At 44.3% G+C, this 27853-nt stretch overlaps 3 protein-coding genes across 3 annotated transcripts; all 3 read left to right on the top strand.

Moving 5' to 3' along the window:
* Window positions 1-12: 12 nt before the first annotated feature.
* LOC311101967 (peptidoglycan-recognition protein SC2-like) lies at window positions 13-723 on the top strand (the record flags this gene model as incomplete). Its single annotated transcript, XM_084143196.1, has 3 exons — window positions 13-260; window positions 352-470; window positions 551-723. 3 exons carry the CDS (start codon window positions 13-15, stop codon window positions 721-723), a joined length of 540 nt encoding a protein of 179 aa, XP_083999322.1.
* Window positions 724-2310: 1587 nt separating this feature from the next.
* On the top strand, window positions 2311-3549 carry LOC311102073 (forkhead box protein G1-like; the record flags this gene model as incomplete). The annotated part of the gene is made up of 1 exon (XM_084143294.1): window positions 2311-3549. The coding sequence occupies one exon, from the start codon at window positions 2311-2313 to the stop codon at window positions 3547-3549; it is 1239 nt and encodes a 412-aa protein (XP_083999420.1).
* Window positions 3550-21271: 17722 nt separating this feature from the next.
* LOC311101280 (small nuclear ribonucleoprotein Sm D2) lies at window positions 21272-22642 on the top strand. The gene is made up of 3 exons (XM_084142410.1): window positions 21272-21376; window positions 21797-21976; window positions 22234-22642. Coding segments are annotated over exons 1-3 (357 nt in total). The 5' UTR covers window positions 21272-21374; the 3' UTR covers window positions 22409-22642.
* Window positions 22643-27853: the final 5211 nt, after the last annotated feature.

The following is a 27853-nucleotide window of genomic DNA, read 5'->3' as shown; positions in this document are numbered from 1 at the left end:
TACAGTTTGGATATGGTACACCACAGATATACTGTGGTTGGTTACCCATATGCATGCATTTCAGTAGAGGTGGTTACTCGGGGACAGTGGGGAGCAGCAGCCCCTCGATGCCAGGAGACCCTCAAGTGTCCTGCTCAAAGAGTTGTCATACACCACACGGCACTTTTGCACTGCGGGGGCATCCGAGAATGCATGGACCAGCTCATCCACATACAGACAATGCATATGCAGCATAGGAACTTTGATGACATTGGATACAAGTGAGTGACCTCTCTCCTTTCCTGGTGTTTTCCATCATTCATTGTGTCAGGATAATAGTATATGCAAATAACTGTTTTCTTGCATTTGCAGCTTCCTTATTGGGGGAGATGGCACCGTGTATGAGGGCCGTGGCTGGGGTGTTGTGGGCGCACATACCAAGGGCAACAACCACAACTCTTTGGGCATTGCCTTCATGGGCAACTTCAACAGTAAGAAACACAATATTGGACTTTCCATCCATACAGTGTGTAAGGCATTGGTACCAATGGGTTCTACTTCTCTGTTTCAGATGAGAGCCCCAGTCCAGCAGCCCTGTCATCTGTTAAACAGCTCCTGCAGTTTGGGGTTTCCCAGGGGCATTTGTACCCTGGATTTACCCTGCTTGGGCACAGAGACTTGAGGGACACCGAATGTCCTGGGGAGAGACTATATGCTGCACTAAAACATCTAAAATTTCCCTGAACATGACCTCGTCCACAGGCTCAATTGCTACTGGTTCGAAAGAGAGAGAGTTGGCTGGTGGAAGAGATCACCCAGAACAGCACACTGAACATTTTGGGACTTCCTTGTGTGTTTTTAAACCACTAGATGGGGCATGGACGCTTTCATCGTAGCCATGGCCTATGCAGGGTTTCCCAAACTCGGTCCTGGGCCCCCCGGTGCACGTTTAGTTTTTTGCCCTAGCACTACACAGCTGATTCAAATAACGAATTCATCAGCAAAAAACAAAACGTGCACGCAGGGGGGGCCCCTGGACCGACTTTGAGAAACCCTGGCCTATAGTGCTTGTTGAGTTCTCATGTTAGTGGATCATTAGACCACTTTATATATTTGTGTTTCACAGTTTTGTAGCGAGGACATACTGTATGTAGGCAATGTACAGCATTTCAGATTGAAGATTTGGCAATTGATGTGAAAGCAGCTTCAGAAATTATATGTTGTAAATTGCCACCCATTCACAGCGTAATTGTAGAGGTCAAATATTAGGGTTGTAAAATGCATCTGTTTAGTAGATTAGACTAAATGTTATTATTTATTTTGGTATTCACATAAAATTGTCCACATACCATTATATTCATTTTTCTATGAGTGTACTGCTATGAAGTTTTACAGGAAATATGAACTGAGAAAGGTGTAAGGGTAACTCACATTAAGAGATTAAATACAAAAAAAAATATGCTGCTGAATGAACACAAACTATTGACAGAAAACTGGATGGGATTTCAGTTTTGGGTGGGCAAAATATTATCTTGTCCTGACTTGCTGTGTTGTCCTGGATGAGATTAAGCTTTTGGGATTAATTGAAATGGCTCCTCAAATCGCACATCATTTGTCAAAGGGAGAAAAACTTGTAGGCCTACCTGTAAATGTTTCAACATTGTAAGCAATGTTTAAAGGCGCAACATTCCCAACAAGTGTGCACTTGTATTGCATAATGTAGGATTAAGGGGGACCCATATCAAATTGAGAAAAGAGAGGAAAATGTGAAACATAAATGCTGCTTCATACTGTGCACCTTGATGTTACAACACATCTTACCTGTCAACTGTTGTGCAGGAAGCCGCATGCCCTCCAGGCAGACGTCTAGAAGACACAAGCAGCCCTGCACCTATGTCTCTTAAATTCTCAGTTTGTTTACTTACATTACGAGTTTACCTCCTCCTGAATTACTTACACACCTTCACCTAATTCGTCTTTGATTGGCTGTTTGCCAGGTTATTGTGTAAACAGACGGAAAGGAGTGGAGAGAGGCAGTCCCAGAGGGCGAGGCGCAGGTGAGAGGTTTGAGTTTCACGCTCCTCGGATGTGTTATAATTGAACCTGGGAGTTCATCGATCAGTCAGTGAAATTGGCAGCGCACTAAACTAATCGCAAAGTTTGTAGTATATGGCTTGTGTGACTTTTGCGTGTTTGCATCAGGATTGTTGAGCAGGGGTTTACGCACGAGGGGCGCATTTTGTCTTTGGCACCCCAATACGTTGTGTGTCTTATTTCGTGGATTTAGACATTCCTTCTCTTCAGACTGCCAGGCGCCGTGGGTAGTGGGTGATGTTGAATATGGAGGATTTGAAAGATCCTGTCAGATTTTTCCACAAGTCTTCATTCAGCATCAGCAGCCTGCTGTTTCGACGAGAGGGAGTGATGAGTGAAGAGGGCACCGCGCTGGATGGGACCATTTCCCGATGCTCCAAGCCCCTTTCCAGAAAACACATTTATTCGGGGCCATCTGCTAGGCCTAAAGAAGTTTGTGCTCAAGATGGAAAATATGATTTACATAGAGACATAAACTGTGATAATAAAGAATACTCAGTCCAAGAGGACAAACGAGTCTCCAGAAATGGCAAAAGGGAAGACGGAGAAGATACCGAGAGAGTCGGAGAGGTGAAGACATATGGAGGAGTAGAGGGGAAAGCCAAACCGGAGAAACCTCCTTTCAGCTATAACGCACTGATCATGATGGCTATTCGCCAGAGCCCGGAGCGAAGGCTTACCCTCAACGGCATTTACGAGTTCATCATGGGCAACTTCCCTTACTATCGAGAAAACAGACAAGGATGGCAGAATTCAATCCGACATAACCTAAGTTTGAACAAGTGCTTTGTCAAAGTACCTCGCCATTATGATGACCCAGGCAAAGGCAACTACTGGATGCTTGACCCTTCAAGCGAGGACATGTTCATAGGTGGCACAACTGGTAAACTCCGGCGCCGTTCCACGGCGGGCACCCGGGCAAAGCTGGCAATAAAACGGGATGCCCGTTTTACCTCCACCACTGCCGCCAGGCTGGCGTTCACTGGGTCATTTTATTGGCCGGTGCCACCGTTTCTAAATTTTCAACATCCTGCGCACTCACACCTGGGCACAGGGTCATATGTAGGGCCCCATCACTCCAACTATGCCACCTCGATCCTTTCTCAACGGTCACACCACATGAGTGCCATAAATGCTGGGGCAGACCGACTCTTCCAAACAAACCAAGAGTCGTCTTATTTTGGCATGGGTGCAGGCGCGCAGTACTGTCGCCATCACCAAATGAGCGCAGCCACAACATTCGCCTCTTCGTCGTTGCCATGCACTTTGTCTCTCCCTAACCCTTGTTGCTTTAACCTGCTCTCCGGACAAGCGAGTTCTTTTTACTCTCATCACCAGGTACCCCACCCGGCGACGTTCAATGCATGGTGCCAGGAGGAGTACCCCTCATCCAAGGCATCTCCAGCCGGACACATTTACTCCGGAAAGAATGGACCATCGGATTGTCTTGGGGAGTTTGTGCACGGAGTTCCCTAATTATTTTCCTCCAAGCAGCCCCACGAGCTCCCTCAACACCAATCTTTCTTGGGATGCAGGGAAATGACCACATTTAATTCTCTATTTAAATTAAAAGCGTCTGTTTCTCTTTATGGATTGTGTCTTTCTAATATCTACCAATGCTGCGAAATTGATTCAAATAATTGTGAGTTTGTTATTTCCCAAATAGGCCTATCTGTCTTTGAAAAAATAAAAATAAATAATCATCCGTTTTTAAATAATCGCCAATCACGGGTGAATGTGCAATTTCCATCGAAACGTATCACTAAAAACGCCACTCACCATTTCACATTTTTTCAGTGCAATAACCTATAATAAAGTTGTATTCTTTCACGAATAGTTAATGGTCAATATTTGTGGTGTACTCAGTAATTTAAAAAAGTGTATTTTCCTTTAATAACATTTCGTTAATATTTTATTTGGTATTTTAGTAGGCTACTAACTATACATCACAAGATGAGAGATGCAGTAAGATAGTTTCATAAAGATGAATGATGTCGTAAAAAATAACAAACTATTTGGTATCTGTTAAGCTAATTAACAGGGTCGAGGTTGTTATTGCGAGATTTTGCATCACGGTTTAGGCTACTTTTACAAACAGGCTAAAGCTAAACCATCACTCTCTGACGTCTGTATTCGTTTTTTCGTTCTTGTTGTTATAACTCCGTTTTGCAATTGTTAGGGCAAATTCTTAGGGATGTTGGCTATATGGAACATCATTAAAAATATATAAAATAATGAAAATATCTTGTCCAACAGTGTTCCATGGGTGCTCTCCAGATATATTTAGAAAAGTGGTGAGATTGTCCAATGTTGTAATGATAGTCTAGTTCCATTAATATAATATATATTTTGAGAAATTGATGTGCTTCAACAATTCACTGTTATTAACTTAAAACAAACTTAAAATAACAATTGTCTTCTTAAATGTCCTCTATCAATCTTATTGCTTGAGGAAGGCTGTGCGTAATTAATGGCTTTCCCTTTAAAAACTAAATATTTGGTCATGTCTGAAAAGTTATTGGAATATAGTATTTACTCTGATGCTACTAAAATAATGTATAAATTAGAGACAAAAGTCAATAATTATTTTGATGCTAAAACTTCCACTTAAAATATATAGGCTAAGAATTTTCTCTCCATCTGCACTAGCCTATTACTTAAAAATCAAAACTGTAGTGATTATCTTCATTTGAATTTGTAATTGTATCTCAATTGTCTCAATGCTCATTATGAACACAATGCTATGTTGTGCATTTCCTACATTTTAGAATAGAACTATAGTAAATATGCTTTGAGAAACGCTTCATCCCCGAGGTGGTGATTGTATGTCCTGCATGATTTGTACTGTATCTGCACTAACGATGTTTTATTTATTGTACCCTTTAAAGCATGAAAATGTTAGTTTACAGGGGACTCTGTGCATGTCATATACAGTAGGCTATATGTGTAATTAATGTGATCAATTTTATAATGTGTATGCAATAAAACAGAGGTGTAGTCCAGGGTATACGCTGGTATACGGCGTATACCTACTTATTTTTCAGTCAGCATTGCGTATACCCACTTCTAAATCCCCCCTGATGCGCATCATTCAGTAATATCTGTGAGTCAGATTGCCTATTTTCTTCCTCGGGGATAGTGAAGCCATGACCCACCCTCCTCTGCCTCTAATTGGCTGGTACTCGCTGCTTTCACTGATTAGATTGGTTAACTTTAGGCATGAGGACTGATGAGCCAATCAGAGGCAGAGTAGGGCGGGTCATGCCGAGGAAAATATCGCTAATACCTCAGGTGCCAGTGAAAAAAAAAAAAAAAAAAACTCAGGTGCCGGTGCCACTTGACTACGATAACGGCAGCAGACCAAACAACGGATGAAGAAAGGACACAAGCGGCGGTGTGCCACCCCAGTTGATGGAAGACATCATTCTGAGGTAAGTTTTAAGGTGGTTTCCAAATGAATCATTATTTTAAACTACTGGCAAATTGCCAGTGACTGCACATTTAGAGGAGAAGAGATGTTGCCGCCAATAGTTAGTGCGAGTCGGCTAACGTTATGAAGCTAGCTACGTAGATTGGGATAATGTGGGGAAACCGGGGCATTGTTGGTTTTCAGTAAGTGTTTAATCAACCCAGTTCATAAGAATTTCATACCAGACTGATGAAACTGATTATCTCAATGTTTATGAAGCTTGTTTATTATTGTAAAGGTCTAAATTATAACGTTAGCCAAGTTACTAAGCCCTAAATTATAACATTAGCCAAGTTACTTAGCCCTAACTAACCTATATGATCTAGTTTAATTGCATAGTAGCTAAGCTGGTAGTTGATTTTTAAGTAAGTTAAAACACAAGAATGGGGACAAATAGTTTAAGATTCAGCCTAAAACAATATTGAGGTCTAATCAGGCTGTCTTATTTTGTATAGGGACAGGTAACCATGAAAAGGAAGGGAGATATTGCAGACTTTTTTGTAAAGAGGCACAAATCAGGCCCAGATCAGGCCCAGGCAGACCCCACCCCTAAAACCAGCAGCCCTGGCAGCTCTCAACCGGGAGCTAGCCAGGCAAGTCAGTGTGAGCATAGAGAAGGATCCAGTCTACCACCACCAGGTCAGAACACACAGGCAGTAAATTGCATCTCCAGTTTATTGAAAAGTGAAGCCTCACACTGTAACAAAAGGTGATTTTGACAGATTAAGCCTCATTTTGAATTTCTGTGTGATGTTATTTATTTTATTGCCCTTCTATTTATTTTGTCTGTATCCATGTTTGTTTTTTACAATGCTACTGTTATATAACATTTTGTGTTAAATTTGTTGTTTTTTTGTTAAATAAACTCTCCCAAGTATTTCACTCACTAATCTCCTGTATGCTTCAGCTTCACTTGCTGAAAATATTTCCACTTGGTTATGCAGATTGTTAATGTAAAGAGGGGGACCCATGTCTTGCTGATGACTATTGTGATCACAGTAGTGTGTGTGTGTGTGTGTGTGTGTGTGTGTAAGTGTGTGAGAGAGAGAGAGACAGGGAGATGCATAATTAGTTTTGTTGTTGTCTGTAGACATCAATAATGACTGGCCAGACCTGTGGAGTGCTAAACAAACAGAAGACTTCAAATCCAAGAACCCCTGGTTGGGATCCAAAAACAAAAAATTGGGTAAGTTTAGGTAGATTGCTAGTTTGGGTAACTTCTGAAACAGTGGGCACAGATAACTTTGTGTGTGTGTGTGTGTGTGTGTGTGTAAAGGACCATGCACACGTACAGCTGTGGATACAGGAGTAGTTACATTGTTTGTTTATGCTTCGCAGGATGTCTGGTCTGTAGCAGTGTGAACTCCATTGGGATCGACAAGGAGCAAGGACAAGGTGTATCGCTCTCAAGAGAATGGATGAACTTTGAAATTCAAGTGTCTGGCCAGGGAAGTAGAACAACAAGTTTGTCAATCTTGAGAAATAAGGTGAGGAAACATGCGTTGTCCAAGGCCCACACTCAGGCTGTGAAGGTGGCAGAGCAACAGAAAGAAGCTGCCATTGAGAATGCAGTGGAGACTATGACTGAGTCCTACATGAAGGAAACTGAAGCTGTGTTTCGAACAGCCTACCATCTGGCCAAAAAGAACCGACCCTTTTCTGACCATGAGAGCCTCATTGAGCTGCAGGAACTGAATGGTGTAAAAATGGGCTCAATACTTCATTCACGTTACAGTGCAACACAAATAATACAATGTTGCTAGTGAGATGCAGAGCAAAATCATCAGTAGCATTATAGCATCATCCAGTAAGTTAGCTGTCCTAATTGACGAGGCATCTTCTTTAAGTCACAAAGCTGTCATGACAGTTTCTATTAAAGCATCAATTCAAGAAGAAAGCCCTGAGTTCATATTCCTGGAACTTGTTGAACTGGAAAATCAGAGAGCAGATGGCATATTACAGGCGTTACTCACCTGTTTAACTAATGCTGGCTTTACAGAAGAGTGGCTTCATGAAAACTGGGTAACATTTGTATCTGATGGAGCCAGTGTCATGCTAGGAAAGAAGTCAGGAGTAGCAACCAGACTGACTTTGAGATTCCCAAAGCTTTTTGTATGGCACTGCATGAACCATAGACTTGAACTTGCTGTGTCAGATGCAGTTGATGAGGTAAACTCTGTCAATCACTTTAAAACTTTTATCCAGAAGCTATACTCTCTGTATAGTGTGTCAAACAAAAATGAACGTGAACTTGTTAATGCAGCAGCTGAAGTAGGCTCACAACTTCTTCGCATTGGCAGAATCTTGGATGTACGCTGGGTGGCCAGTAGCTTTCGGACTGTTCGTGCTGTTTGGACATCCCTGGGAGCTCTTGTGCAGCACTTTAAAAATGCTTGCAGTGATGAGATGAGGTCCACCAAAGAGAGGCAGATGTACAGAGGTTTGTTAGACCGTGTTCAAAGTCCAGAATTCATTTGTGACCTTGGCCTCATGTACGACACTCTCCATGAACTAAGTCTCCTGTCACAGGAGCTTCAGTCTCGTTCTATAACGCTCCTCAGAGCAGAGCATCTGCTGAAACGCTCAATCAGAGTGATCCAGTCATTCAAAGAGAGTCCAGGTGAGAAATATAGTGAGGCTTTAGAAGCAAAACAGACTGGGGAGTATCGGTCTATAGCCCTGAAAACAAATGCAAAGCTGAAGTCTATCAATCCAGGCCAGTTCTTACAAAGCCTTGTGAACAATCTGGAGAAACGCTTGTCTTTTGAAGATGAGACCATCATGGACCTCAGCATCCTTGATCAGAGTAAGTGGCCATCAAAGCCCAGCATCCGCCATGGTGAAGAACAAGTTAAGCGACTGTGCAAGCGATTTAACTTGTGCACAGACCAAGCACTGAATGGGATGCGGGACCTACTGGAAGAGCCCAGTAGTGAGCCCAAGGACCTAAAACCACTTATGAACTGTATGAAAACATTCCCTGTCGGTACAGCAGAGTGTGAGAGGAATTTTAGCCTTATGAACAATATAAGCTCAGACAAGAGGGCTGTCCTTCTGATCTCAAACATATCAAACTTGATGATGATTAATATCAACGGCCCACCAACTTCCAAGTTTGATCCTAGAAAATATACAAGGACCTGGTTGAAGAGCCATCGTGCTGCCTCTTCGGTGCGTTCTAGACAGTGCAGTGTGAAAGCTCCTGCAGAAAGCAAATTTGTCTGGAATATACTGTAGTATGAGCAAAGGTCAGAAACCCAGTGCTGGGTTGAGAGAGTATATCACTGTTGATGTGTTGTTAATGCATATATTTTTGTTAATTGTTAACTAAATATTGTTGTAACATATTTTGTTGAATGATTTACCGGTAAATGAACATGTTCAAAACAAAGCATATAGCAATATGAACAAGGATGCATTGTCACCTTCAGATTTGAAGTATTTTATTTAAATAAATGTGCAAAAAATAATCGAAACACCATTTCCTGTTTGCCTCATGATAAATACATTTTACATTCATCCAGGCTGCTCTTGTGACCAGTAGTAACTACAAACTGCTCCTAATCAAGTCATGATCATTTTATAATAGTGTGCAAGTAGAAATTACATATTTTTGGGTAAACTAAATCATAGTCTTACATGTCACTGTTTCTAAAACAGGGCTTTTTTCTGGACTACTTAAAAAAAAAAAAGGTGAATACTGAGAGTATACCCACTTCTCCAGGGACCACTACACCACTGCAATAAAAACAAAAATAGTGATCTAAAAGTGGTGAGTTGTATGACATATACATTCAAAACATAACATTTACATTTAGCAGACGCTCTTATCCAGAGCGACTTACAGGAGCAATTAGGGTTAAGTGCCTTGCTCAAGGGCACATCGACAGAATTTTTTCACCTAGTCGGCTCGGGGATTAGAACCAGCGACCTTTCGGTTACTGGCACAACGCTCTTACCCACTAAGCTACCTGCCGCCCCATAAGAGTTGGTTATGTGATACTTGAGGTACAGGAAGAGATTATCAATGAGTCCAGAAGGAATCCAGCTACGTCCAAACAACACTCACACATGCAAGCAGGACACACAAACACACACACATTCCCCCAGCCCATTCAACAGTTTTCTGTGTCAGACTCATGGTCATATTTAGACAGAAACTTCATTAGCACCTGCTGATGAAACCCACTGTTACCACCACAAATAGCCACGCTGCTGTATCTGTAAGTATTAAAGTTCCAATGCAGCTGTTTTTATCTCAATATCAAGTCATTTCTGGGTAACAGTTAAGTAACTTACTGTGATTGTTTTGAATTAAAATGGTCAAAAAGACACAAAAATCGCTTCTTACCAAAGAGCAACTCCTCAAGCAATAATTTTGCTAGGATTGTTCTGGAAGTGGGGACGGGAAAACTGAAAACTAGCTGTTATTGGCATGAGGTTTGGAACTCTCTTTCTTATTGGTCTATTAACTCATTTACTGCATGGTGATGTCACCAGGCAGGCCAAAACTCAATGCACTGTCAGTGTAAGAGCTGTTTGAAAAGACTGCCTGATATTTCAGCCTGTTTTGGTAGGATGATCTACATTTTCACAATTTCACAGCATTATTCCAACCTCATATTGTGGAAATATATACTACATTACCAAAAGTATGTGGACACCTGCTCGTCGAACATCTTATTCCAAAATCATGGGCATTAATATGGAGTTGGTCCCCATTTTGCTGCTATAACAGCCTCCAGTTTGTTGGGAAGGCTTTCCATTAGATGTTGGAACATTGCTGCGGTGGCTTGCTTCCATTCAGCCACAAGAGCATTAGTGAGGTCAAAAATGCAATCAATTTATTGGTCACATATACAGTGAGGGAAAAAAGTATTTGATCCCCTGCTGATTTTGTACGTTTGCCCACTGACAAAGAAATGATCAGTCTATAATTTTAATGGTAGGTATATTTGAACAGTGAGAGACAGAATAACAACAAAAAAATCCAGAAAAACGCATGTCAAAACTGTTATAAATTGATTTGCATTTTAATGAGGGAAATAAGTATTTGACCCCCTCTCAATCAGAAAGATTTCTGGCTCCCAGGTGTCTTTTATACAGGTAACGAGCTGAGATTAGGAGCACACTCTTAAAGGGAGTGCTCCTAATCTCAGTTTGTTACCTGTATAAAAGTCACCTGTCCACAGAAGCAATCAATCAATCAGATTCCAAACTCTCCACCATGGCCAAGACCAAAGAGCTCTCCAAGGATGTCAGGGACAAGATTGTAGACCTACACAAGGCTGGAATGGGCTACAAGACCATCGCCAAGCAGCTTGGTGAGAAGGTGACAACAGTTGGTGCGATTATTCGCAAATGGAAGAAACACAAAATAACTGTCAATCTCCCTCGGCCTGGGGCTCCATGCAAGATCTCACCTCGTAGAGTTGCAATGATCATGAGAACGGGGAGAAATCAGCCCAGAACTACACGGGAGGATCTTGTCAATGATCTCAAGGCAGCTGGGACCATAGTCACCAAGAAAACAATTGGTAACACACTACGCCGTGAAGGACAGAAATCCTGCAGCTCCTGCAAGGTCCCCCTGCTCAAGAAAGCACATATACATGCCCGTCTGAAGTTTGCCAATGAACATCTGAATGATTCAGAGGAGAACTGGGTGAAAGTGTTGTGGTCAGATGAGACCAAAATGGAGCTCTTTGGCATCAACTCAACTCGCCGTGTTTGGAGGAGGAGGAATGCTGCCTATGACCCCAAGAACACCATCCACACCATCAAACATGGAGGTGGAAACATTATGCTTTGGGGGTGTTTTTCTGCTAAGGGGACAGGACAACTTCACTGCATCAAAGGGACGATGGACGGGGCCATGTACCATCAAATATTGGGTGAGAACCTCCTTCCCTCAGCCAGGGCATTGAAAATGGGTTGTGGATGGGTATTCCAGCATGACAATGACCCAAAACACACGGCCAAGTCAACAAAGGAGTGGCTCAAGAAGAAGCACATTAAGGTCCTGGAGTGGCCTAGCCAGTCTCCAGACCTTAATCCCATAGAAAATCTGTGAAGGGAGCTGAAGGTTCGAGTTGCCAAACGTCAGCCTCGAAACCTTAATGACTTGGAGAAGATCTGCAAAGAGGAGTGGGACAAAATCCCTCCTGAGATGTGTGCAAACCTGGTGGCCAACTACAAGAAACGTCTGACCTCTGTGATTGCCAACAAGGGTTTTGCCACCAAGTACTAAGTCATGTTTTGCAGAGGGGTCAAATACTTATTTCCCTCATTAAAATGCAAATCAATTCATAACATTTTTGACATGCATTTTTCTGGATTTTTTTGTTGTTATTCTGTCTCTCACTGTTCCAATAAACCTACCATTAAAATGATAGACTGATCATTTCTTTGTGAGTGGGCAAACGTACAAAATCAGCAGGGGATCAAATACTTTTTTCCCTCACTGTACATGGTTAGCAGATGTTATTGCGAGTGTAGCGAAATGCTTGTGCTTCTAGTTCCGACAGTGCAGCAATATCTAGCAAGTAATATCTAACAGTTCCACAACAAATACCTAATACACACAAATCTAAGTAAAGGAATGGAATAAGAATATATAAATATATGGATGAGCAATGTCATTGTCTGAGCTGCATAGGTTAAGATGCAATACATAGTATAGAATACAGTATATACATATGAGATGGGTAATGCAAGATATGTAAACATTATTAAAGTGGCATTATTAAAGTGACTAGTGTTCCATTTTTAAAGTGGCCAGTGATTTTCAAGTCTGTATGTAGGCAGCAGCCTCTCTTTGCTAGTGATGGCTGTTTAACAGTCTGATGGCCTTGAGATAAAAGCTGTTTTTCAGTCTCTCAGTCCCAGCTTTGATGCACCTGTACTGACCTTGCCTTCTGGATGATAGCAGGGTGAACAGGCAGTGGCTCAGGTGGTAGTTGTCCTTGATTATCTTTTTGGCCTTCCTGTGACATCAGGTACTGTAGGTGTCCTGGAGGGCAGGTAGTTTGCCCCCGGTGATGCGTTGTGCAGACCACACCACCCTCTAGAGAGCCCTGCGGTTGTGGGCAGTGCAGTTGCCGGGTACTGATGTTGGGCAATTAGGCCTGGCTCGCAGTCGGCGTTCCAATTCATCCCAAAGGTGTTCGATGGGGTTAAGGTCAGGGCTCTGTGCAGGCCAGTCAAGTTCTTCCACACCAGTCTCAACAAACAATTTCTGTATGGACCTCGCTTTGTGCACGGGGGCATTGACATGCTGAAACAGGAAAGGGCCTTCTCCAATCTGTTGCCACAAAGCTGGAAGCACAGAATCGTCTAGAATGTTATTGTATGCTGTAGCGTTAAGATTTCCCTTCACTGGAACTAAGGGGCCTAGCCCGAACCGTGAAAAACAGCCCCAGACCATTATTCCTCCTCTACCAAACATTACAGTTGGCAATATGCATTGGGGCAGGTAGCGTTCTCCTGGCATCTGCCAAACCCAGATTTGTCCGTCGGACTGCCAGATGGTGAAGGATGATTAATCACTCCAGAGAACACGTTTCCACTGATCCATGGCGGCAAACTTTACACCACTCCAGCCGACGCTTGGCATTGCGCATGGTGATCTTATGCGACAAACAGTTATTGTGCAGACGTTGCTTCCAGAGGCAGTTTGCAACTCGGTAGTGAGTGTTGCAACCGAGGACAGACTATTTTTACGTGCTACGCGCTTCAGCACTCGGCGGTCCCATTCTGTAAGCTTGTGTGACCTACCACTTCGAGGCTAAGCCGTTGTTGCTCCTAGACGTTTCCACTTCCCAATAACAGCGCTTACAGTTGACTGGGGCAGCTCAAGCAGGGCAGAAATTTGACCAACTGACTTGTTGTAAAGGTGGCATGCTATGACGGTGCCATGTTGAAAGTCGCTGAGCTCTTCAGTAAGGCCATTCTACTGCCAGTGTTTGTCTATGGAGATTGCATGGCTGCGCGCTCAATTTTATACACCTGTCAGCAACGGGTGTGGCTGAAATAGCCGAATCCACTAATTTTTAGGGGTGTCCAGATACCTTTGTATATACACTACCGTTCAAAAGTTTGGGGTCACTTAGACATTTCCTTGTTTAGAAAGAAAAGCACTTTTTTTGGTCCATTAAGATAACATCAAATTGATCAGAAATACAGTGTAGACATTGTTAATGTTGTAAATGGCTATTGTAGCTGGAAATGTCAGATTTTTTATGGAATATCTACATAGGCGTACAGAGGCCCATTATCAGCAACCATCAGTTCTGTGTTCCAATGGCACGTTGTGTTTGCTAATCCAAGTTTATCATTTTAAAAGCACCAGTCTCAATGTCAACAGTGAAGAGGCGACTCCGGGATGCTGACCTTCTAGGCAGAGATGCAAAGAAAAAGCCATATCTCAGACTGGCCAATAAAAATAAAAGATTAAGATGGGCAGTCTGAAATATGGCTTTTTCTTTGCAACTCTGCCTAGAAGGTCAGCATCCCGGAGTCGCCTCTTCACTGTTGACGTTGAGACTGGTGTTTTGCGGGTACTATTTAATGAATCTGCCAGTTGAGGACCTGTGAGGCGTCTGTTTCTCAAACTAGACACTCTAATGTATTTGTCCTCTTGCTCAGTTGTGCACCGGAGCCTCCCACTCCTCTTTCTATTCTGGTTAGAGCTAGTTTGCGCTGTTCTGTGAAGGGAGTAGTACACAGCGTTGTACGAGATCTTCAGTTTCTCGCATGGAATTGCTTTCATTTCTCTGAACAAGAATAGACTGACGAGTTTCAGAAGAATGTTCTTTGTTTCTGGCCATTTTGAGCCTGTAATCGAACCCACAATTGCTGATGCTCCAGATACTCAACTAGTCTCAAGAAGGCCAGTGTCACACCCTGGCTCTGGGACTCTATATGTTGAGCCAGGGTGTGTATATTCTATGTGTTGTGTTTCTATGTCGGGATTCTAGTTTTGTATTTCTGTGTTGGCCAGAGTGGTTCCCAATCAGAGGCAATGAGTGTCAGCTGTTGCTGGTTGTCTCTGATTAGGAGCCATATTTATACAGGCTGTTTTCCCACAATTGTTGTGGGATCTTGTTTCCAGTTGGTTTGTTCCTAGTTAGGTTTGTCCTTTGGATGTCACGTATCGTTTGTTGTTTTGGTTCGCTGTTCGTGTTATCATTCGATTAATAAAGTATGTTTGCTTTCAACGCTGCGCCTTGGTCTACTCCGTCTAACGATCGTGACAGAAGATCCCACCATACCAGGACCAAGCAGCGTGTCCAGGAGCAGGCGGCCTGGACATGGGAGGAAGCGCCGGGAAAGGAGCTGGAGAGGTTGGCGATGGCCCAGGTGGGCAAATCGTGGTCCTGGGAGGACATGCTCGGGGGCAAAGGGCCATGGGCTAAGATTAAGGCCCTGGCGAGAGAGGAGCAACGGCGTCAACAGTGTCGTCGTTGGACGGACGAGAGGCAACCCCAGAAATTTTTTAGGGGGGGGCACACGGCATGGGCGACTGGGCAGCAGGAGGCTGCCACAGGGCGAAATGGGAGACGAGGAGAGAAGGCCACCGGGTTACGGGAGCCATTGGTGAGAGGAGGGAAGGAAGTTGTAGAGGCACGGCGAGAGGTACTGAGGTGTATTGCCAGTCCGGTCCGGCCCGTTCCTGAGCCCCGTTTAAGGCCAGTGGTGTGTGTTCCCAGTACGGTCCGGCCTGTTCCTGTTCCTCGCACCAAGCCTACGGTTCGCGTCGCCAGCCCGGCCCGGCCTGTTCCTGCTCCTCGCACCAAGCCTACGGTGCGCGTCGCCAGCCCGGCCTGGCCTGTTCCTGCTCCTCGCACCAAGCCTACGGTGCGAGTCGTCAGCCCGGTAAGGCCCGTTCCTGCCACTCGCACCAAGCCTACGGTGCGCGTCGCCAGCCCGGCCCGGCCTGTTCCTGCTCTACGCACCAAGCCAGGGGGGCGCATCGTCAGCCCGGCCCGGCCTGTTCCTGCCACTCGCACCAAGCCTACGGTGTGCGTCGCCAGCCCGGCCCGGCCTGTTCCTGCTCCTCGCACCAAGCCTACGGGGCGCGTCGCCAGCCCGGCCCGGCCTGTTCCTGCCCCTCGCACCAAGCCTACGGTGCGCGTCGCCAGCCCGGCCCGGCCTGTTCCTGCCCTTCGCACCAAGCCTACGGTGTGCGTCGCCAGCCCGGCCCGGCCTGTTCCTGCCACTCGCACCAAGCCTACGGTGTGCGTCGCCAGCCCGGCCTGGCCTGTTCCTGCCACTTGCACCAAGCCTACGGTGTGCGTCGCCAGCCCGGTCCGGCCCGTTCCTGCTCCACGCACCAAGCCAGGGGTGAGAGTCGTCAGCCCGGTCCGGCCCGTTCCTGCTCCACGCACCAAGCCAGGGGTGCGCGTCGTCAGCCCGGTCCACGCACCAAGCCAGGGGTGCGAGTCGTCAGCCCGGTCCGGCCCGTTCCTGCTCCACGCACCAAGCCAGGGGTGCGCATCGTCAGCCCGGTCCAGCCCGTTCCTGCTCCACGCACCAAGCCAGGGGTGCGCATCGTCAGCCCGGTCCGGCCCGTTCCTGCTCCACGCACCAAGCCAGGGGTGCGCATCGTCAGCCCGGTCCGGCCCGTTGCTGCTCCACGCACCAAGCCAGGGGTGCGCATCGTCAGCCCGGTCCGGCCCGTTCCTGCTCCACGCACCAAGCCAGGGGTGCGCGTCGTCAGTCCGGCACAACCCGTGCCTGGGTCACCGGTGCCTGGTCAGGTACCGGTCAGCTGCTCCACACCGGAGCTTAAGCAATCCACTCCTACGATGTCCAGTCCAGCTCCAGCCAGCGGGGCCAGACCGGACCAGGGGCGCTACGGGGGGATTATTGGAGGGTGGTGGGCGAGCCCGGAGCCGGAACCGCCTCCGAGGAGGAATGCCCACCCAGCCCTCCCCTGTTTGGTCTATGTTGAGGCGCGGTCGCAGTCCGCGCCTTTAGGGGGGGGTACTGTCACACCCTGGCTCTGGGACTCTATATGTTGAGCCAGGGTGTGTATATTCTATGTGTTGTGTTTCTTTGTCGGGATTCTAGTTTTGTATTTCTGTGTTGGCCAGAGTGGTTCCCAATCAGAGGCAACGAGTGTCAGCTGTTGCTGGTTGTCTCTGATTGGGAGCCATATTTATACAGGCTGTTTTCCCACAATTGTTGTGGGATCTTGTTTCCAGTTGGTTTGTTCCTAGTTAGGTTTGTCCTTTGGATGTCACGTATCGTTTGTTGTTTTAGTTCGCTGTTCGTGTTATCATTCGATTAATAAAGTATGTTTGCTTTCAACGCTGCGCCTTGGTCTACTCCGTCTAACGATCGTGACAGCCAGTTTTATTGCTTCTTTAATCAGCACAACAGTTTTCAGCTGTGCTAACATAATTGCAAAAGGTTTTCTAATTTTTATTTATTTAACCTTTATTTAACCAGGTAAGCCAGTTGAGAACAAGTTCTCATTTACAACTGCGACCTGGCCAAGATAAAGCAAAGCAGTGCGATAAAAACAACAACACAGAGTTACATATGGGGTAAAAAAAAACATAAAGTCAAAAAATACAACAGAAAATATATATACAGTGTGTGCAAATGTAGCAAGTTATGGAGGTAAGGCAATAAATAGGCTATAGTGCAAAATAATTACAATTAGTATTAACACTGGAATGATAGATGTGCAAGAGATTATGTGCAAATAGAGATACTGGGGTGCAAAAGAGTAAAATAAATAACAATATAGGGATGAGGTAGTTGGGTGGGCTAATTTCAGATGGGCTGTGTACAGGTGCAGTGATAGGTAAGGTGCTCTGACAACTGATGCTTAAAGTTAGTGAGGGAGATAAGAGTCTCCAGCTTCAGAGATTTTTGCAATTCGTTCCAGTCATTGGCAGCAAGAACTGGAAGGAATGGCGGCCAAAGGAGGTGTTGGCTTTGGGGATGACCAGTGAGATATACCTGCTGGAGCGCAGACTACGGGTGGGTGCTGCTATGGTGACCAATGAGCTAAGATAAGGCGGGGATTTGCCTAGCAGTGATTTATAGATGGCCAACAAGAGCGTACAGGTCACAGTGGTGGGTAGCGTATGGGCTTTGGAGACAAAACGGATGGCACTGTGATAGACTACATCCAATTTGCTGAGTAGAGTGTTGGAGGCTATTTTGTAAATGACATCGCCGAAGTCAAGGATCGGTAGGATAGTCAGTTTTACGAGGGCATGTTTGGCAGCATGAGTGAAGGAGGCTTTGTTGCGAAATAGGAAGCCGATTCTAGATTTAACTTTGGATTGGAGATGCTTAATGTGAGTCTGGAAGGAGAGTTTACAGTCTAACCAGACACCTAGGTATTTGTAGTTGTCCACATACTCTAGGTCAGACCCGTCGAGAGTAGTGATTCTAGTCGGGTGGGCGGGTGCCAGCAGCGTTCGATTGAAGAGCATGCATTTAGTTTTACTAGTGTTTAAGAGCAGTTGGAGGCTACTGAAGGAGTGTTGTATGACATTGAAGCTCATTTGGAGGTTTGTTAACACAGTGTCCAATGAAGGGCCAGATGTATACAAAATGGTGTCGTCTGCGTAGAGATGGATCTGAGAGTCACCAGCAGCAAGAGCGACATCATTGATATACACAGAGAAAAGAGTCGGCCCAAGAATTGAACCCTGTGGCACCCCCATAGAGACTGCCATAGGTCCAGACAACAGGCCCTCCGATTTGACACATTGAACTCTATCTGAGAAGTAGTTGGTGAACCAGGCGAGGCAGTCATTTGAGAAACCAAGGCTATTTAGTCTGCCAATAAGAATGCGGTGGTTGATAGAGTCGAAAGCCTTGGCCAGGTCGATGAAGACGGCTGCACAGTACTGTCTATTATCGATCACGGTTATAATATCGTTTAGGACCTTGAGCGTGGCTGAAGTGCACCCATGACCAGCTCGGAAACCGGATTGCATAGCGGAGAAGGTACGGTGGGATTCGAAATGGTCGGTGATCTGTTTGTTAATTTGGCTTTCAAATACTTTCGAAAGGCAGGGCAGGATGGATATAGGTCTGTAACAGTTTGGATCTAGAGTGTCACCCCCTTTGAAGAGGGGGATGACCGCGGCAGCTTTCCAATCTCTGGGGATCTCAGACGTTACGAAAGAGAGGTTGAACAGGCTAGTAATAGGGGTTGCGACAATTTCGGCGGCTAGTTTTAGAAAGAAAGGGTCCAGATTGTCTAGCCCAGCTGATTTGTAGGGGTCCAGATTTTGCAGCTCTTTCAGAACATCAGCTGTCTGAATTTGTGTGAAGGAGAAGCGGGGGGGGGGCATGGGCAAGTTGCAGCGGAGGGTGCAGAGCTGGTGGCCGGGGTAGTGGTAGCCAGGTGTAAAGCATGGCCAGCCGTAGCAAAATGCTTGTTGAAATTCTCGATTATTGTAGATTTATCGGTGGTGATAGTGTTTCCTAGCCTCAGTTCAGTGGGCAGCTGGGAGGAAGTGCTCTTATTCTCCATGGACTTTACAGTGTCCCAAAACTTTTTGGAGTTAGTGCTACAGGATGCAAATTTCTGTTTGAAAAAGTTAGCCTTTGTTTTCCTGACTGCTTGTGTATATTGGTTCCTAACTTCCCTGAAAAGTTGCATATCGCGGGGGCTATTTGATGCTAATGCAGTACGCCACAGGATGTTTTTGTGCTGGTCAAGGGCAGTCAAGTCTGAGGAGAACCAGGGGCTATATCTGTGATCAATTAGCCTTTTTAAATGATAAACTTGGATTAGCAAACACAGCGTGCCATTGGAACACAGAACTGATGGTTGCTGATAATGGGCCTCTGTACGCCTATGTAGATATTCCATTAAAAATCAGCCATTTCCAGCTACAATAGCCATTTACAACATAAACAATGTCTACACTGTATTTCTGATCAATTTGATGTTATTTTAATGGACAAATTTTTTTATTTTCTTTCGAAAACAAGGAGCTTTCTAAGTGACCCCAAACTTTTGAACGGTAGTGTATAGTTTATATAAAACACTGGAAAATCATGTTTTTGACTGCACTGGGCCTTTAAGATCATCAAAAGTTCAAACCTGAAACTACAGAGGTGTCAGTGTGTTAAAGGGCAGGCAGAGCCAGCCTTGACTGAGATGTATAGGGAGAGAGATAGATAGACATCACAGTCTGGCTGATCTCATTGATCTACTTCTACTGTTTCGCCTGCACATGACATCACCACCTGATGAACTTTCCCTCACCTTTCTTGGGGCTCATCCGAGATATAAGTTAATAAAAATAGATGTGCGAGGACACAGATAAGGACAGATTTCTGGAAGTGTGACTATATCAAACAAAATAGGCTTTATGGGGACTGTAGCCACCTTTCCTATACAGCACAGTCTCAAATATTGTTGGCTGTGGTTAGACCAGGATACTGCTCTTAGGATCATGTAACCTTACACCAACACTGTTGGCAAACTTAGGGTCTAGATGCAAAGATTATAATAACATTTTCATTACTCACATGAGTAAATGTGGTATAACCACTTAGAGCAAGATAGAGAGGAAGAGAGTAAATCAACAGGTAAGCTAGTACAGAATGGGGCTTTGTGTATCCTGGGGCAACTGTAATACGATCCTGTTTGCTGTTAATTCAGTAATAAATAACAGCCATCCTCTGACAGGCGTTGATAATAACCCCACACCTCTAAATCACCCAGCCAGCAGACTCACAGTACCACAGGGCAGAGAGTAAATCAACATGAGGAGAGGGACTGAGGCAGGCCTCAAGATGTGTCTGTGCACTCAGGGGCAGCTTGTGCTCACCAAGACCCTGTAGCTAGACCACACACACACACACACACACACACACACACACACACACACACACACACACACACACACTCACACACACACACCTTGGCATGGGTGTATGGAGAGCTAACAGTCTGAAAAGCCCACTTTACAAGAAACATTCATCCAGGGTTTATGGGGGACATTAAGGAAGCGAGTGAGTGAAGAGGGGAAAGTCTAAGTTGTTTGGCGGAGGCAGGTAGAGGGTGTATGTTTCATAATGATAGTCCAGCTTGGTAAATCAATCCCCAACCTGGGCCTCCCAAATCAGCACACTGTGGGTGTGATTATCACCTAGCAAGGTAGAGCCCCCCCCCCCCCCCCCCCCCAAGGTGCCTGCCTGTTTCTTGCCAGTAAGCCAATCTCCCAATGTCTCAGTACTGTGCAGATAATGTACATCTCTGTCTCTCACACGCATTCACTCTCGTCTCTGTCACCAAGAGGTCTACAAAAGAGTTACCTGTTACCTGTGGGTCTGTGTCTGGGACCTAAAAACATGCCACTTCGATACAGTTACGACCGGAAGTGACACTAACACTAACTATTTTCCTAACCTTAACCAAATTCTCCTAACCTGCTATGAAAAAGTAACTTCCGGTCGTAGCTGTATCGAAGTGCAGTGTTTTTAGGGAATCTCCTGTGTGTGTTAAGTATCAAATTACATGTTCTTTCTCTCTCAAATAATCGTTTTATTCTAAAATCATCTTGAGATTGATACATTGAATAAGCTCTAAATTATAGTTAATTTACTCTATTGCATTCTACAACTGAGACAGAATTTACATAATTGCATAATGAATTAGAATTTATCCAGATAATGTTTTTTAAATAAATGTTAAGGCAACCCGGAAGTTATTGCATTATTTTTAAACGGGACCCGGAAGCCGTTGTACAGACAACACACGAGTGTGGCGTTGGAGTTATTAAAGAAGCCGACAACTATTTACTAGCTAGTTTTCCTGCTAAAATCGCCATTTGTTGAAGAAAATATGTAAGTACTTTAAATAATCATTGTGTGCTTTGTTTGGATACATTAAAACAGAGACCTTATCACTGTGGAAAGATGTGGAGCTAAATTTGGCTAGCTGGCTAACGATAGCTGTTTGTTAGCCAGTCATGATGACCTAACGTTATTAGCAATAGTAACTACTATAGCTAGCTAACATGTATTGTAGATGACCCATGGTGATCATAATAAAAAATTGGAATTTATCAGCCAGCAAGCTAATACAAATTGTATTTGGCCACTTCATAAAAAATAAAAAAACGTTTTAAAACTGTGTTAGCAGCTAACTGTTTGTCTGAATTAACTTTAGTTGTGTCAAGTCTCCATCATCATGTCTATCAACAATGTTTGAATTGCCTGTAGTTTAACTCTGTTAACAATGAGTATCCTCAATAATCCTTCCAGGAGCCTGTTAAATAAGCCCAAGACTGAGATGACTCCTGAGGAGCTCCAGAAGCGGGAGGAGGAGGAGTTCAATACCGGGCCCCTGTCTGTGCTCACCCAGTCTGTCAAAAACAACACACAGGTCCTCGTCAACTGCCGAAACAACAAGAAGCTGCTTGGCCGTGTCAAGGCATTTGACAGGTATTTATGTAGTTAGGCCACTGTAGTTCGGAAGTCATCCATTGGAGTTATACGGTTAATCTCAAATGTCCAGCAAATAGAGACATTTTACATTTTAGTCATTTAGCAGACGCTCTTATCCAGAGCGACTTACAGTTAGTGAGACACAAGATAATGTCAGCATTTTGTCATCACATGTTACGCATATCACCCCAAATACTTAATTCTTAATACTCTTTTGGTTAACTGCATACATTTGTATTCCCCTCTCAATGCAGACACTGCAACATGGTCCTGGAGAATGTGAAGGAGATGTGGACAGAAGTTCCCAAGAGTGGCAAGGGCAAGAAGAAGTCCAAACCAGTAAACAAGGACCGTTACATCTCTAAGATGTTCCTGAGAGGAGACTCTGTCATCGTGGTGCTGAGAAACCCCCTCATCACAGGAAAATAGACTGTTCATTTGCCCACTTCACCTGTCTTTGTCAAAGAGATGATGGCAGGCAGTGGGTGGGCTGTCATTATGTGAAAATGATGTTTTGTTGAGCTGTGTGTTTAGAATTTAATGTGAGAAAAGGATACCTTCACACTTTGGATTGCTGATTAGGATCAAACCTGGCATTCTATTTTGTTTAGGGTGCTCTTTTATTTTTTCATTTTAATAATAAAAGACAAGAGAAGTATGGTATTCAGTGTTGTGAATATGTCTACACACTCTTAGCCAGATGTATTCTCTACTGTATGTTCTATCTCAAATAGTTTCAGGCTCGAAAGTAAGGGATATGTTGGGATGAACAGAACTCTCTGACTCTTGACTTCGCTCTTTCTCCATCCTCTCACTCTCCTCTAGCCTGTTTCCCCTGGCAGAAGCTTGGGTGTCAGTGTTGATTTCAGGCGGCAGCGCTCAATATGCGACAAACTGCAGTTTAAAGAACCATGCATTATAGATGAGACCAGATGTGCTGACTGTCACTTCACACCCCGCTCTGCATTCTCCGTATCATCTTGTCCCTCGCTGCGCCTCACCCTTCCTGACCACTTTGTTAGCTAATTGTCTCAATAGCATCTATTTCTTTCTTCTCAAACAGTTGGCAGTTGGTACTTAAACCAGTGTGGTTGGCTTGAGTGCCTGTGCCAAGGTTATTTTCCATTAAGTGGCATATGTGCAAGAGCACAATCATTTTCATTTTGCAGGGCTCTTTTAAATCATATGTTGTCTGAATTAACAGATTATGCATGGCTCTTTAGGTTTGGTCAAAGGTCACAGAGTATTCCCCGCTGGGCATAAAGAGTAGGACAGTTAGTTATACATACATCCCATAATGTCTTCATGATTGGCATCCTCTAACCTTTAGAGTCCCAGGGGAGGAGGGACATGATACATGAACATTGAGGAATTTCCCCCAAATAAACAGGTAATTTTCTGGAAGCTATTTGTTTGCTTTTCCCATCTTGAATGTTGTGAAGTTGATGCCATTTTCATTTAAGTTTAATTGAATGTGCATCGGAATTTAAACATGTTTGCAGAGCGGTCGGAAGCAAGATGGTAATCTCACAGTTCCCTATATGCAACTTATCCTATATCTCACTCAGTCTTGTGTTGATTCCTATTCTATATAACCCATTGAGGCGAGTCCTCTTATAGCTGACTATAACTATTGTGCTTCTCTATTCCCACAACTACTCCATTCCTATTCATGGTAGTTGTACTGCATCACACACTTTCTGCTTTTGAGAGTTTTCCCATGCTCTTTGTTGGCCCACCTAGCCCTTCAAAGCCTGGGGCTGTCTTCCAGGTCTCCCCCATACGAGGGAACATATCATGGGCAAATACATCCTCTTCATGCCCCCCACACCCTTTCCCTGTTAATTGCTCGCCCTAAGGGCCACTGCACCTGTGGTATCTCTTTGTGTGTTGGGGGGGGGGGGGGGGGGTGCTCTGGCTCTGATTTACAGCCCTCAGGTGAAGCCTTCTGGGATATGTGTGTCAGACAGAGCGGGAGAAGAAACTTAAAATGAACTTTGATAAACTCAAACTAACCCCCTTCATCCTTGTAATCCAACTCATTATTTTCCTGATCAGAGAAACATTCCAATTTCTATTTTTTCGGTCTCTGTCTGCAGTAGTTCATGTTATCATCAATAATACAGTATATTCATTTACATTTTTTATTCATTTAGCAGACGCTCTTATCCAGAGCGACTTACAGTTAGTGCGTACATTATTTTTTTTCATACCCCCTGTGGGAATCGAACCCACAACCCTGGCGTTGCAAAGGCCATGCTCTATCAACTGAGCTACATCCCTGCCGGCCATTCCCTCCCCTACCCTGGACGACGCTGGGCCAATTGCGCGCCGCCCCATGGGCTCTGTTTAGTTACAAACATGCACACCTATTCACTCATACCTATTGAGTGATAGAAAAGGGTACTATGTGTCTTTACTTGAGACTTCTTGACTCCATTTCCCTCCAGATTTTGGGGTGTGGATCTTCAGCAGGAAGGGGGATGTTTTATTCAGTAGGCAGCTGGGGCAGAAGGCGCGATAAGAGGGGAAGTGTGATTATGATAGCGATCGGCCATGTGTCGATACTCTTTCCTCCGCGCAACGCGACACCCTTGCCCCGCATGTGGCTCACACTCGTCATCGATCGTGCCCGGTAACCCGAGCTGCCGCAGTTTGTTTCCAAGCAGATCCATGGTCGGGGTGTCAGTGCCGCGAGAAAGAGTGACAGAGAGTATCAACTCTGTAAACACAGCAGTGGAGGCTGCTGAGGGGGGGGACGGCTCATAATAATTGCTGGAACGGAGCGAATTGAATATTTGATACATTCCACTTATAATGTGGTCCTCTGTAGCTCAATTGGTAGAGCATGGCGCTTGTAACGCCAGGGTAGTGGGTTCGATCCCCGGGACCACCCATACGTAAAAATGTATGCACACATGATTGTAAGTCGCTTTGGATAAAAGCGTCTGCTAAATGGTATATTATTATTATTATAACGCTCCAGCCATTACAACGAGCCACTCCTCCCCAATTAAGGTGCCACCAACCTCCTGTGACACATAAATACACTTGAGGTCACCTCATCCCAGTGAAAGAGAAAGTGCTGCTACCCCACACATCAAGGTCAACATTATTTAATCATTTTTAGTTCATTTAATTAGGCCTACGTATAGGAGTATTAATACATAGACATCCCATATGTTACTGGCAGACTAAATGGAAATGTGGAGATAAAATGTGTACTGCTAAATGGCCAGGTCAGCTATGTTGAGCTGCAATGTGTTTTTTTTTTAATGTTAACAATCAGATAAGGGTGCAATTATAGACTACATGGGGACAAATGTATTTTCTGTATACAAACTGACAGGTATGTTTTTTTCTCAAACAAAATAGTAGGCCTACACTTCATTATCAATATCAACCCATAAAATCATTCTCCTCTTAATAAAAACCTGTATCTTCTGCCATCTAGCGGTGTATATTAGTAGTGTATGTTGTTTGGCGCCCAGTAAAGGACGTGCTTAAACTGTTTAACTACTGCAGGCTACATGAGTGCAAAATACTGAGCAACACTCAATGTGCTGTTTAACTACTGCAGGCTACATGAGTGCAAAATGCTGAGCAACACTCAATGTGCCTGTCAAACACCACCTGTCTACAGACCGAGCAAACAGTTAAAGAGGGACAAACCTCTAAGGTTTGATAAAGCATTGTCCTCATGAAGAGTTTCAGCTGTATATCCTCCTTAAGGTAGACCTATCTTCTTCCACTGTGCTGTGACTTATATATTTGTGCATCAGGTGATCCTCCCCATTTCCCTTAGTAGAGGTCAGAGACCTAGTCCGGGTCAGCTAATTAGTGCTAAATTTCTTTAGCTTCCCTCGGCCTGGTGACCAGCCCAGACCTCAAACACACAGTCTCTCTACCCCCATTCCCCCCCCCCCCCACCCCACTCTCCTGTCCACACACACACACACTGCTTTTCATAAGAACATTTTAATGATAATAACATGCCATTCAGTTAATCTAGACTGTATTAACAAACAATCTATTGGACAATGTGTAAGGTGAAAATACTATTACCTTGTCTAACCTGTTTCTGAAAGTTCCAGTGGTTTCTGCCAACATTTAATTTCCTGAAAAATAATCTGTTTGTGGTCAAAATAACTCTTCCATATGGTTCTATTATCTATTATGCACAGTGAAAAAATCCATGACCCATATTAATCTCTATTAAAATGATTAGTACTCAAGCCCCCTGCCTCTACCATCATTCTAATGCAGTAAGCTATATTCCTGTTTACATAATGCCCTCTCTACAAATAGGGCACACAAACACACACACTTAATGTACCCGGGTCTTCCACTTATTTCTTACTGTCCAGCCGCTCTAACATAACCTTGGTCTGTACGTTAATCTAACTCTCATATTATCTAATCACTGGTGTCCAAGTCCAACAGGCCCCATGTGAAACTGTGCCAACTATGGAGAGAGCTGACGTCACACTGTGGAAAAGTGGTACAGAGGACAGGAGGGGAGCACAGTCTACTTCTGGGTGAACCACTTAGAGGGACTGTCTTTGACACACACACACACACACACATTTTCATTTTCTCCCCAGTCCTCCACAAAATGACATGCTTGGCTGAGGAAATCTGATTATATAATTAACATGAGCTTATATAATTGCTTGAAAATGTGTACTCTATTTTTGGGTGCAGTTTCAGTAGTGGCCAGCAGACAGCAGATTGAATGGAGGGCGCTCAAATTGTGTGACAGGCTGACAGTTGCTCAGTAGATTGTAGAATGGTCAGCTGTCGTGTGTGTGTGTGTGTGTGTGTGTGTGTATTAAGGCCTATCAGTGCTTCAGATGTTTACACATGCCATGGAGACGTAATGCATTCCTCCCTCTTCTGCTCCAGTTCCCTCTCCCCCATAAGGAGAAAACAGGCTACAGTATCGCTCAAGAAGTTTTAGGAATGCAGTGCAATATTTCATGGTGGTGACAGCACTGTTTATTAAGCAATAAGGCCCGAGGGTGTGTGGTATATGGCCAATATACCACGGCTAAGGGCTGTTCTTATGTGCCTGGACACAGCCCTTAGCCATGGTATATTGGCCATATATCACAAACCCCTGAGGTGCCTTATTGCTATTATAAACTGGTTACCAACCTAATTAGATTAGTAAAAATAAACGTTTTGTCATACCCTTGGTATACGGTCTGATATACCACGGTTGTCAGCCAATCAGCTTTCAGGGCTCGACCCACCCAGTTTATAATTCACTATAGTCTTTCCCATTATCTTCCTCCTTCATTATGTATGAAGTTAGTAGGCTTATAGTTGTGGCAGGTAGCCTCGTGGTTAGAGCGTTTGGCCAGTAAACAAAAGGTTGCTGGTTTGAATATCTGAGCTGGCAGGGTGAAAAACCAGTAAATGTGCCCTTGAGCAAGGCACTTAACCCTAATTTGCTCCAGGAGCACTGTACTGCTATGGCTGACCCTGTAAAACCACACATTTCACTGCACCTATCTGGTGTATGTGACAATATAATTATTTGTTTTTGCCTACATAAGAGTCTACAACTAGTTTCTTAAACTACTTGTTGTCTCACCATTATTAACGTTATGTGCACAACGTTGATTATAGATAGGGCAGTCTTGTTTAGTCCAACAGGCCTATGTTGCTTAAATAATTCTAAATACAGTATGTTCCCAACTTTCCACTAGGGAAAGGCAGAGTCGTGTGGATTTTGTTCCAAGGTTATTGCTATCTGGGATCCTTGGGACATGGATATCCCAAACCTTAACCATTTTAAAACGTCCACTTCAATAGCGTGTAGGGACGTCCTAAGGATCCCGCATAGCAATGACCTTTTTTTCTAACTAC

The sequence above is a fragment of the Coregonus lavaretus genome (genome assembly GCF_964263955.1).
Source record: "Coregonus lavaretus genome assembly, chromosome: 26".
NCBI lineage: Eukaryota > Metazoa > Chordata > Actinopteri > Salmoniformes > Salmonidae > Coregonus > Coregonus lavaretus.
The sequence above is the reverse complement of the archived record's forward strand: the minus strand, read 5'-3'. Positions and strand labels throughout refer to the sequence as shown.